This window comes from Aythya marila, assembly GCF_965140915.1.
Source record: "Aythya marila genome assembly, chromosome: 15".
NCBI lineage: Eukaryota > Metazoa > Chordata > Aves > Anseriformes > Anatidae > Aythya > Aythya marila.
This window is the reverse complement of record NC_139056.1, coordinates 10,157,676-10,170,540: the sequence shown is the minus strand read 5'-3', so window position 1 is coordinate 10,170,540 and position 12,865 is coordinate 10,157,676. Positions and strand designations below refer to the sequence as shown.

Here is a 12,865-nt window from a genome sequence, read left to right as displayed (position 1 = left end):
TTAAGAGTCAGTGTGTTAAAAACTGGATTAGTGATTTTATGCCTTCAGCAACTTCTCTCACCTAGTAACATGTACTTGGTACTACTTACAAGCTTTTCTTTTATGTACCGATGGTTCCCAAAATACGTGGTTTCCAAATGACGTACAACAGGGAAGAGAATCTTCCAGGCCATACTCTTCATGTGAACAGAGGAGGTTCTAGGCAAATACAGGTACAACCATACCAACAGATTCTCTAAATAGGAAGTTCAAGCAATCAGTTGTAGATTCAGGACTATGTTTGGGTGCAACTTTAAAAACAAACAAAGAAACCTCACCATACCAGAAGATGGTATTTCTTTACCTGCGTAGCTACTTATAGAAATTAAAGATGCAGTTGCACATTTCTTTAAAGCAATCAAGCCAGCTTAAACAGGCTCCAGCCCCAACCTCCACTTTCATTTCTGTACCCGCAGCTCTGCCAACTGTTAAACACAGCAGGGTTAAACTCTATACAGACAACAGTTGACACCATAACTCAGATAAGCCACAGACTTTTGGGGAAATGTCTTTGTTTCTTGTGTTTTGGGGAACCACATAACCTCAGCAATCTTGATCAATAAATGCTTGCGTTACTACCACTGCAAGAGTGATAAACTGCAGTAGTGGAGATGGGAGAGAAAAGTATGAACGGCTTGACAAGAAGGAAACTATTACTGTCAAAATAATTACTTCAGATACATAATGCATTATTATTTTGAAGTTCCTGTAGTTTTGTGACTAGACGTCATGTAGTCAAAAGTCTTGAACTTTAACAATTAATAAAAATATACACCAGGGGAAAAGCTATTTTTTAAATTAAAGCAAATGGCTTTTTTCCTCTTCTAACATCCAGAAGAAATAGTCAACCAGTTGGGATAACAAAAACACAACATGCCATCTAACACAAGAAGTAGTGTACCTTACTTTTAGTACTCAAGTAAGGCTTAGAAAAAAATATATCCTCCAGTATCTTGCCCCATAACACTGCTAACCAACATCTCATCTTCATAATCACGGACTTCTCTATGCTAGTATACCAACTCCCAAGCAAACATTAGAAACACTACTAGCTTTCCAGGTCAATACAATTCAAACTGAACGCAACATCATCATTTACTCCATTTCCAAAGTGAAGTAAGCTAGATAGTAAAAATGACGTGATATGTCACCCACTGGCATGAGTTTACTCCACATTAAATCCCCACTTTTAGCTCAGACTGAAGAGTTAGCTGAAGACATATCCTAACCCATCACATCAATACCTCCTTCTTTAGGGAAGTCCAAAGACTAAGGCGCACTAAGCCTATCTATACTAAGTCAGTTGTTGAGAATTTTGGACACTAAGTTCAAATTTTGACCTACTGCACAATGAGTTTCTCCATCTACGTGTCCACAGGATTGTATTCCTACAATTTCTTATTCACAAGCAGCTCTATTGATTTCAACATGCTTGCTCCATTGCTTGCCAAACCCTGTTTTCAGAAGTCTGTCCCAAAGCCAAAGTCAACAGGCCTAGAAATTATTATTATGCCTCAGTGATAACAATCACTATTTCAAGGAAATAAATTGTTCTCTTAAAAAATTATTTATAGTGTGTCTATTGTAGCCCATTAAAACTCATGAGATCCTGTTTAAGTTAGAGCAGTATCACCCTTGAAAGGAACACTGCTGAGAATTATGCCATATTGAAGACCACCACCCCAAGAGCTTTCTGATTCGAAGTGTTTTAAGTACTGATACATTAGTTATGGTTGATTTCACACTGGGAATTCAATTCTACAAGCAGTAGTTTCATTGGAAATGGTTGTAAACAGTAGCCAAAGTAATCAGCAAATACAAACCCTTAAGAAAACAAAAGGATCTGTGCTAAACAGTCAACTTGAGTTCTAGTCTAGTGTTAACAGGACACCTGCAGAAGTCCCAGAAAGTGTTGAAATTAAGTTTGTTCCAATCAGAGGCAGACATTCTGTACTTAAAAAAAAAAAAAAAAAAAAAAAAAAAAAAGCCTCTTATTTCAACAGACAGTTTTACCAGCAACTACACAAGTATAATTTCACTTCAGCTGTCTATCACTAAAACCTGAACTGCAACCTTGTCTCCAATTTAATCAATTCAGTTTCTATTAATGTTGAAAATAATAACTATTAAAATTTTAGTATGTTTTTACCTTCACTACTGCATACCAGAGACCTGCTAGTGCAAAAGCTAGGACAGATATTACTAGCTGTATGACATGAAAACTGGTAGTCACATATTGTACACTTGAAAGCATTGTCTTATATCCAAGTGGTTGCTCTGAAGTAACAGGGATTAAGTAACAAAGAAAAATACACAATTTCTGGTTGTTTAAGAGTCCCATAGCATAATCATTCAGTGAGGCAACTGGAACAAAATAGAGATCAGTAAGCCCACCAAACTCCAGCTCTTCGAGAAGTGCAAGCTGCAACTCATTCTCTATGCTGCTGCTCACTTCTAATTCCAGAAACTGCAGTTCTTGATTACACTGCAACTTTCCCAGCCATTCATGTACAAAACATACAAAGTTATCTCCTGGGCAGCTTAAGCTAAAGTCTGCAGCAAAACTACGAGCTTTCTCCAGCCAGCCCATTACTGAAATATTAATGCAGTGAGAAATTCCATCAAGCCTGGCTTCCCCAGAAGAAAAACACAGACAAAATGAATCTTTCCAAGGAACCGCTGGACTTGAGTTTCTCCCTGCTGATTCACTCAAACTCAGAGGCATTTCTTTGCCAACATAAGGCGGAGGTATATTAATAAAGAGAGAACAATTCCTGATGTTAAAATAAAATAATTCTTTTTGTAAACTGCTACTATGATTCTGAGAGTTGTTCAACACGGAATGTACACGTGTCAGGTGAGCTGCAGCCTTGTGATGACCTGGGCCACTGTCACATACTCTTCCTGGGTTTAAATCTTCTTCCTTCATATTCCTAGAGAAGACAAACATAGCTTTGCTTTTTCACAGCAGAATGAGCTTGAAGAGGAACGTGACTGACTGTAGTCGCAGCATAGAGTACGAGCAGCATAACAAGTGACAATTCAGTGGATCTCAATATGGACCTACAGAGAAAGGATACAGAATGTTATTACACTAATTTCCCGCCCTGATATTTTTTTTTCTAAGCTCATCCCACAAGAAAAAAAAAAAAAAAAATCATCTTTTCTCTAGATCTTAGTACATAGAAAAACAAAAATTCTTTAACATAGGGAGGAACCCAAATGCAGAACTTAAGAGTAGTCCAAACAGACAAGTCACCCTACAGACTGCTTTGAACATATCTAAAGGGGTAGGAGGTGTAGCCAAATATGAACTTTATTCTGTACTTTGAGTTTGATGTTACCAAAAGAGTTTGTACCAAACATCAATGTGAGTCAGCAAACGAGCAGCTAGGAAGATTGACTCTGTAACAGCATGATTTTCCCTCACCAGTACAAACACAGACTGTAACTGATTAGAGGCTTAACGTTAAAGGCAAATATTAAAGTCATGTTCCTGTAAACAGAAGTACATGCTGCAGTCAGTCAGAGACAACGCCGGAAATCAAGAAGGTGGCGTGAACAGCTTCCCGAAGGGAACCGGCCAGACTGGCAGTTAGAGGACACTGCTTATGCTGCAGCCAAATGACAAGCTGATGGTATTACAAGAGAACCATTACGTAGCAGCATAGATAAGAAGCAAAGGCGAGGCATTTTTAGCCACCGAGCTTATTACTATGCCACGTGTGTAATTTTTGGCAGCGTGGCTCAATATTAAGCTTCAGAATTGCAGGACAAATGCGTCCCAAAAATAAAAACATGAGGCACCGCTTTTTGACCTCTTCCCTCTCCAGCGTGCCTTTTACGAGTCGCAGGCTGCAGGCAGCCTTATCTGTTAGCACTCGGCCACCAGCCAGACGTCAAAACTTTGAGCACTGCTATGTTTACGAGCAGAGAGAGCGCCCAACCTTTGGCTACACCAGATGTCCGTAGCCTGCTTCTGTTGCCAGTTATGTTAAAAGCAAAGCTCTCATTTCGGCACCAAACCAATAAAACTTCCACCCTGTGAGGGATACCAGGAATGCCTTTAGGTCACAGCTTGTTTAGGGAGCCCCCCGTTTTGTAGAAGCCAGGAGAGACGTTAAACGTGACCTGTCATTGTCACGCAGTTACATTGGGAGTTAAAGTTACCCCTGCGTTCTCCCTGCTAGAGCTTGTTCTTGGCTTTAAACACGTCGTTTTATTAGGAAATCATTTTATCAGGCACCGAGCACACGACACCCGAACAGAAGCGCTCCCAACCCAAGCTGAGGATGCCCTCAAGCCCAGGATGACTCGGTAACGAGGACAAACGCGAGGACGGCACACGGAGACACGGGGGCTGAGCAGGGAGCACCCCGGAGGGCAGCCCGGAGCACGGGGCCGGCCCGGCGCCGCCGCCCACCCACCTGCAGCCGCACGTTGAGCATCATGGAGGCGACGATGTAGAGGTACGGGAAGTTGATGCGGAGCTTCCAGGCCAGGTCGAAGAAGATGAGGAGGGTCCTGGTCAGCCCCTTGCAGAACACGCCGTACGACCTGGCCGCGGCCGACTGGGAGAGCCTGGCAGCCAGGGCGGACAGCGCCGCCGCCATAAACCCGCGGCCCGGCCCCGCCGCCCGGGCCCCGCCGCCGCCGCCGCCACCGGGTGTCAGCAGCGGGGAGGAGCCCCCCGCCCAGCGACGTGCGCGCCGCCGCCTGCGTGCCGCTGCGTGCGCGCCGCCGCCGCCTGCCGGCCGGGGCACGCCTGCCTGAGGGCGGCGCGCGGCCGTTGTGACCGTTGGGGTGGGCGCGGCCGCTCAGTTCCCTCAGCCCGGCCGCCGCCCGCCCTCGGGTGTTGGGAGCCCTCGGAGAGCGGCTGGGGCTCCTCACAGCCCCTCCAGGCGGGTGGGCTCTCGCCGCTAGGGAAGAGGAGCCCCAGGGCTTGGTTCGTTGAACCTCCTCAACGCAAATGAGTGGGCTGTCCATGTTGATAATGATTTTTGCTCCCCCCCCCCCCCCCCTTTTTTTTTTTGTAATTCTGTGCTTTATGCAGTTCGGCGATCAATGCTGAAAACCACCTATTTCCACAAGCAAACGCTTTATGCTTTTCAAGGCAGCACTTCAGTTCTGAATTTAAAAGCAATGTTCATAGGTTACACTTAAACATTTTTTAGTCATACTCTAGGAAGCTCTTTGAGGTACATTATCATCATGACACTTAACTTTGCCAGTAGGGGAAAGCACCCCAGAACAGACAACCCATATCATTTATGAAGATAATGAAACAAGAAAAAAATGCCCTTTTCTACCAGAACTCTTTTATGTAGTTTTCATTCAATTAACTTTTAATAACTGTAACGTGAAACAGAAAAATCAATCTATCGATCTAAACTCTTCGTGAAATATTATTGTATTGCCACAGAATCACTCTGGTGCACAGGGAGAAATTCCGGTACAAAATTGGACACGCTCCCAGGTTTATCTGCAGTCCCTTTGTCTGAAATGCTGTTTTGTTCGTTAGCTACATAATAGAGCGGAAAACCCCTGGAAAACTCACTCTGTGTTTGGAAACTGTAAACAGTCCCATTAAGGAAAATACAGGCACTGGCTTGTGCTCTCAGGAACTGGAGTATTTTAAGGATGCGGCGTGTTTTGAGGGCTTGTCCGTCCTGCAGGTGAGGAGGTACCGCAATACCTTCCTGCTGCCTGAGGTACCAGGCAGCCCCTGCAGCCTGATCGGGACTAGAACGTGGTTGTCAACGGCAGAACCAGTCACTGGAGCTGTCCTTAACCAGTTCTTTCATCTTATCCAGCTTCTGAACAGATCTGAAGAAACCTGCTTGGATCTCAGGCCTTCAGATAAGCCTCTTATGTGTGTGGAAGTCCAGGACCCCCTTCCTTCACTCCCTGCTTTTTGATTCTGGACAGCTGTAGCTCATTGCGGTCATCTAAGCAGATCTGACCGAATGTCAGACTGTGGAGTTAAATGCTCTCTCAGAGCTCTCTCAGACTATCCTACTGATTCTTAAAAGCAAAACACTGCTTATTCAGATCAAAAAAGTATCAAAGAAAATGCATCTTTTAGAACCCACCTTATCAGATACCTATCCATCTTCCCCAGGGTTTCCAAGCAGATTCAAAGCTCTTTGGGTCCCTCTTCAGTCACAGAAGAAGGACTGTTTGTCAGTCCTTTAATCAAAGCTGAAGAATCCCCTTTGAGGCCAGGATTGATCTGTCTATGATCTGTGATGTCTATGATTTGACATCTCTGTGCCTAGGTCTCTTGAGCCTACCTGCACTATTAAAAGGAGGAGACAGGGCTTACCTGCACCATCTTCATTTTGGAGAACATGAAATAATAGCCTCCACTCTCCTCACAACTTCATTCATAAAGTATCCCTTGGGTTATTTCAGCACATCATTCAAAAAAAAGGGAAAGAGACTGAAGTTATGTATATTATTCATAAAGTGAATGCAATAGCTTGCAATTCAAAAAGGTTTCCAAAGATGGGCATATGCTTTTTTCTGCAAGCAGTAGTATTATTGCTGTGTAGTATGTCTATCAGTTCAGCTGGGCTGTTTTGTGAAGACAGTGGTGCTGTATCTTTTTTTCCTCCACATCTGAAGTTTTTAATAACCCTGTTAGTACTGAAGACACTGAGGACACAGGAACAAAGATGTGTCCAGGTGCTGCAACTGAAATTCCAAGTTAACTAAAATTCTTCAATGTCTCCATTCCTTTCTCTGTTATATGTACTGCAGCCATCTATTCTAGCAGGTGAGCACAAAGTAATTTAGCTGCTCTAAGACATTTAGCAGCTTTTTGAGATTATATTGAATGCAACATGATATATAAAGACTAAATCAGGAAGCTGATTAGGTTGTATTTATCAGTTGGTATCTGTCAGATTCTCATTAGTTTGGGCTCATGTTGTTAATTGACAGAATTGTGACACTATCAATTTCAAAATCTTGATTAAGAATTTGACACACAAGAGAAAATACTGACGTTAAATTACTTTTTACACTAAAATAAGCAATATCATTAATAAATTAGGTCATAACAACAAGTTAGCGTTGGTATTGATTTGGATCTAATTATTTAATTAAATATTGTGTTTGATAAAATAATCTTTAGTTTTCCAACAAAGAAATGCAAAATGAAAAGATAATTCAATTGAATACCAATTGAAGAGCTTCATCAGATTTTGTCACATCAGGATTTGGAAATTAGCTACTTATTCAAAATTAAAATAAACCCCAAAGCCACCCCCCACTTCCTCCTTTGATTTCAGCTCTGTCATGGTGGTAAAATCCTTCCTTTTCAATTTAGATAAAACACAGATTACTTTAATATGCAGAAGTTCAAAACTATTGACATGCAATTTGTGGCTGAGAGCTGCAGAAATCCTTTTCCATCAATTTAGTGCCATCATTCCATTTTGCTTCCTAACCCTGACTCGCCTTTCTCTGTTGTATCAGACAAGCACACCCTTATCTTTGAAGTCCTTTCATGTTTTATTTCATTCTGCTTAAAATTTCTCCTCAGGAATTCAAATATTTATTCTTCTATTCAAAGAAAAAATGTTGTTAGTCAACATTACTCTTGTTACATTTTCAAAATGTACTCTGAAGCTTTCTCAACTTTTATCTGTTATGTTTAGGAGTTCCTCATATGCTCATACAAAGATTTCTCTGTTCTCCTTCAGCGCTTATATGATACTTTACTTCCAAAAGAAATAAAAATTAGGCCCTGGATGTGCATACCACATAGACCAATGTTACCTAACAGCATCCCCATATTTAACTATATCTGTCTTTCATCTGCTTTTGGATAGGCCTGTTTTGGGAAGGGACGTCTCTGCGCTCTGGTGTGTAACACAAAAGTCCTTGTGCATGTGATTGGGTCTCCAAGGTTCTCTGTAAGAGCTACAAAAGCAGAGATACACTATGAGCACTTTGCATTTCAATGAGAGAGAATTTAGGGTTATTTATACTTAGTTTCTTTCTGGTATCTTTTTATATCCATTGCTATGTATAAAAAAAAAAAAAAAAAAAAAACAATTGACAACAAAATGATTGCAAAAGACCGAGATCATAACAAAAACTTGAAAAAGAGAAAAGTCAGATTTTTTAAACAATAAAACATTTTGTTCTCTTCAGTTCCTGTAATCTTCTGTGCTCTTTTGGACTGAAAGTTCACTTAAAAATAAATAAAGAAAATAAAAGAAAAAAGAGAGAAAAGAAAAAAAGAGCCAGATGGTTCCTAACAAACCTCTTCTTGTGAGTGGGTTTTTAGGGCTGCAAGGAAACTTGTCAACAGCTCTGGTAGCCCGTCTGCTGATGCCGTGCTTTCCTTCCCCAGCAGCAACCAGCCTTGGCACTCTGCAATCCCAGGCGGCCCTCAGAGGGTTTATTGTCCCTGCTGACAAAAGCGTTCAGTTTACTCTTTTGGTTTGTGATGTCTAATTTTGAGCCCCCTCTCTACAAAATCTTTCAGAAAATTAGGTGTACAACACGCTGCGGATTCTAACAGCACATTGTTGTTGAGTCATAGTTAGATGCAATTGAAGCTCCTGACAATATGAATAACTCTTGCAGAAGCTATTGTGTTACCATACAGCGCTGCAGTGAGCTTGTACTGAGAAGCATTGGTCCTCTAACATACACAATGCTCAAAAGACACGAGACTACATTTGAACAGGCGTTTTTTGTCAGTTAAAAAAATGCAAAATCTAACAGGATATCAAATTAGCTAGCTGCCAGAAGTACGCAGAAACACCAGGCACCCAATTGCATCTCTTGCTATTGGGTGAAAACAGAAGGAAGGTGATTAACCTATGCCACCGTTCACATAGATTGTTCTGCAAACAGGACAATTTTGTAATTGTTATATTTAGGAACTGCGGAATAAATCAACTTATTTGGGGAAGTCTTCCTCTTCACAGGAAGAAGCAGTTTAGCAGCTTACAAATGTACATGCATTGGGAAAAAACAAAAATCAACAAACAAACAAACAAACAAAAGTTTTCCAGAAAAGTTTTTAATTCAGCTGAGAAGTAGGCTTCTTACCTTTTGCCTGTCCTCGGGCAAATTGACCACAGAAGACTTGTCCTTGTAGGTCCTAGCTTTACTGAAGCTCATAAGCACGCCTGCAAGCCTGGAGCAAAAGTAACTCTTGATCTTTCAAAGGAGTTCAGGTAGCCAAGTCAAAGCTCGTAGCCTTCAGTCTTTATTCATGTGAAGAATAATTGGCAGGTGGAAGGCAATATAACTAGTGGGGCTGAATGGACTTCTGTCATGGCTAAACCTTTACCCATTTCCTCAATATCTGAAAGCTCATTTCTGTGAAATGCTTGATACCAACATAGGTAGAAGATGAGGGGAATCTCTAGTTTACACATCTGTGTACTTCGGCAATGTCTCACCTAATGGCATAATTTGATGCCTTTCAGTTGGCAAAAAGACTTATTCCCTTATTTCTGCTGAGGTATTTACAGTGATAAATAAATAAATAAGAGAGTTCTAATGTCTTGTTAATAAATATATAATAATGTCTCTATTCCAAAAAGCTTACAGCCATATACAGGGATTACTGTGTAGTCCCGCTGTCTTCAGCAGCTCTTGCTGTAGTGAGCGCTGTCTGTTACTGCTTGCTAAACCTGAGGGGAGGCAGAAGTGAATGCAGAGCCTTATGTGGTTTTTATAGCTGAAATTCTGCACAGAAGAGGTATTTGTCAGAAGCTATCTAAAGAAAATACAGGACTTGTTTGTGTCGTGTATGTATACCAGCTAAATCATCTATGCTAATATGCTAATATCACACAAATACAATGCATTTATTTTACAACTTTTCCTTATTAATTTAGAGATTTATATATGAACATTTTATTTGCATACTCCTTTAATCTCTTCTCTCTGATGCAGCAAATGCTGACATTTAAAAGCTGTGGTTCCTTTTTTACTGCTGGCTTTGGTTCCTCTAGAGCAGACTGAGTACTATATTTGAACAGTGTACATATCACATGCTAGTACTGTGTTTTTTTTCAAAGCTCAGGAAACTAATCATGCCAAAAATGTCTGCTTGGAATAGCTAAAACTTGTGGATGATTATTTGTGGATTATATTATTTTTAATATGAATTTTATGTTACTATATCTCCCCAACTTCTGTGAAGATTTCCTCTTCTCCAAACAGCTTGAATACATCCTTCTATCTTGATTTAAAAGTGGGAAGGCAAAGGGGCTCAGTGAGTGACAGGCAGGCCACAAAGGCAGGTAATGTCACAGATGGAACTAGAATCCAGGAGGAAATGTTGGTTCCCTAGTCCTGTGCATAAAGATTTCTTTCTACCAGTTACTATATATCCCTAATACTATATCATTAATCACTTGAGTTTTACCAGCAACTCAAATGAGGATAAAATCTTTAAGAACAAAATTTTTGAGACAATTCTTTTAGCTTTTATTGTAAGATGAAAAAGCACTGAGAAACCCTATTTTTCTCCAGTAAGATAAATCTCTCAAGTTGTTTTGGGTGTTTTTGGTGGTGGTGGTATGTTTTGTTTTGTTTTGTTTTCTTCCTTTGTTTTTCTTCTGATTCTAATACAAATATGTAAAGAGACAAGAGTGCAGCATATGCTGAAAGCCTTACTCCACCCTTTAGTAGCATGTGATTCACTTCATGTAAAATTGACTCCTTCAGTCCAACCCCTAATTTCAAGTGGCTGTGAGTTCCGATTACAGCTTTTTGCCCCAAAAACAGTTTTGACGCTACCCATAAACAGGCTTTTACTTTGACTTAGATATTGTAGCATGTTATTTCCTGGAGGCAATTGAACAGAACTGGTGTCTGCAGGAAGTGTCATCTAGGAGCAGTAGTACACATCCATGAATCACTCTTAGGTGTCCTGTTTTTTTCACTGACGTGTTTTCTCGTATGTACCGTGTGTATACTGGTACTTCTTTACTTCTCTGTGCATTTGTTTATGGTTTTATTGGCGAACTAACATGTTAAAGAAGACAGTAATAGTTTGGGATGAAAGATGCTATAAAAGTGCAAATTATTGTTGTCTCTGTAATGCTGATGTTTTGTGTCATGGTGACTAACACTTTCCAGTATTGCATCAGTGTGATTACCCTGCCACTCCCCATCCACAAAGGATAATAATTCTTCTTCAGTGCCAGCACATACACAATACACATATTCAGGCAGTACCCGAAACAATTTTAAATAAGGATTTCCTCTTGATGTCTAAGAAATACTTTCAACAATTGTAATGGATGACAGAAGACAAGGTGATAGGTTATGGAACAATATTAGGACTGATCTAAGCCTCGACTTTATGATTCATAACTTTATCAGAATTATGGAAAAATTTATAATTGGTTATAGCTACTGCCATTCATTCTTTTCTTTTTACATGCTCCTCTGTGTACTACATCTGTAAATATTCTATATACAACTCAGCAAAGCAATCATATCTACCAAGCTAGTATTTTTTTTCTGTTAAGCTGTTTGTTATGAACTTCTCGCTCCCTTGTCCTGTCTTTCATCCTGTTCTTTGGTTCTACGTTTATTTATGTTGTCAGATCGTTTTGGTGTATTCCCTGTGTCCGCTTCTCTGATTCTCAGGGGAAAAACATATATGCAAAGTGTTAAACATTAATAGCACTATGTAAGGGACTTTTTTTCTTTTTGAAAACAAATACACTTAATTAGAGTGAAGCAAAAATGATGTAAGAACAAATTGAAGCATATATTAAATATGTTGAAGTTTAATAATAGAATAATTAATGTATCGTGTCATCATATCAAGGAGCATACACACAAGAATTTGTCTTCCAGAGCATGTAAAGAATATTTACCTTAAAATAGATATCAGTTAGGAATGCAACTGAAAATTTTGAACAATTCCAAAAGGCTCTTTTTTTAGGATATTGGAAGGAATAAAGATATACAAACATGTGGGAAAAACACTGTAGGACTCTATTACTGTCATTATCTATCCAAACTGTAATATTGTTTTCAATGACTAATAGTAAATATTTATCTACATATTTTATAATATTAGCATTTATATATCCAATTACAACTGTAAATTTAAAGCGTGCTTGAAGCATACCCTGTGCTTTGACTTAAGTAGTTTTTGACAATGCTTAAAACAATTGATCCCAAAAGAATCAGATGGAGGAGCACTGAAAAGAACATACATAAAAAGATTGCTTGTCTCACGGCAGGATCATAAAAGCAATTGTTGCTAATGTGAATGTTTTCTCCATTACAGCCTTCATGCCTATCTTTCTGTGCTATTTTGTAATGAGATTGTAAATGTCGCTGTAGTTCCTTTTCATGTAAAAAATTCCAATCATCCATCTGGGTTACACTGAGCAAAAAAGAACCAGGGAAGGAATTGGTAGGTGGTGGGATAATCAGAAGCAGTTTTACACAGCACTTGAATCTGTCCACATTCTGGATCTCCCCAGGACCCTAACATAAATTAGACAATCTTTACGTCTGCTCTATTTCTGTGCAGTATCTCAAAGGCCTCAAAAGCTGTTGTAGCAGCCAAGAACAGCAGGAGCACTGTGCTACTGCCCACACCTCTCTTCCGCAGCTCCCAGCTGCTGGGTAGGGAATGGTTGCCAGGTCATTGGCAGGAGCAGACTCTTGGCTTTCAGGATATTTAGCTTAAATGACAAGTCATTTTCGCTTCCGTCTGTATGAGGGAACACGGACATACAAGTGTTGCAAAAATAGCCTTTTAGTTTACAGCAGTTGTTATGTTTTCTTCACTAACGTGAAATATCTGAGAATTATCTTTGCT

The 12,865-nt window shown here is 40.0% G+C and overlaps 1 protein-coding gene and 1 long non-coding RNA gene across 3 annotated transcripts in view; one reads left to right on the top strand and one right to left on the bottom strand.

The window, feature by feature from the left end:
• The window catches only part of LOC309884040, a 21,664-nt gene extending 17,211 nt beyond the window's left edge, over positions 1 to 4,453 (top strand). The window contains exon 6 of one of the 2 annotated variants that reach the window (XR_014318543.1): positions 4,282 to 4,453. This is a non-coding gene — a long non-coding RNA (uncharacterized lncRNA). Of the gene's footprint in view, positions 1 to 3,007; positions 3,053 to 4,281 lie in introns of those variants that run through there. The other variant, XR_014318544.1, reaches the window with a different exon arrangement.
• Positions 2,815 to 12,865, bottom strand: SMIM10L3 (small integral membrane protein 10 like 3). Its single transcript, XM_082772658.1, has 2 exons — positions 4,467 to 12,865; positions 2,815 to 3,102 (listed from the first exon to the last, which is right to left on the bottom strand). The coding sequence occupies exons 1-2, from the start codon at positions 4,650 to 4,652 to the stop codon at positions 3,082 to 3,084; spliced, it is 207 nt and encodes a 68-aa protein (XP_082628784.1). The 5' UTR covers positions 4,653 to 12,865; the 3' UTR covers positions 2,815 to 3,081.

Excerpts from the sequence above, each read along its gene's own strand:
- SMIM10L3 (XM_082772658.1), bottom strand. The coding sequence starts at position 4,652 with ATGGCGGCGGCGCTGTCCGCCCTGGCTGCCAGGCTCTCCCAGTCGGCC. Across the intron at positions 3,103-4,466 it reads TGCTCAACGTGCGGCTGCAG|GTCCATATTGAGATCCACTG; the intron begins GTGGGTGGGCGG and ends CTTTCTCTGTAG.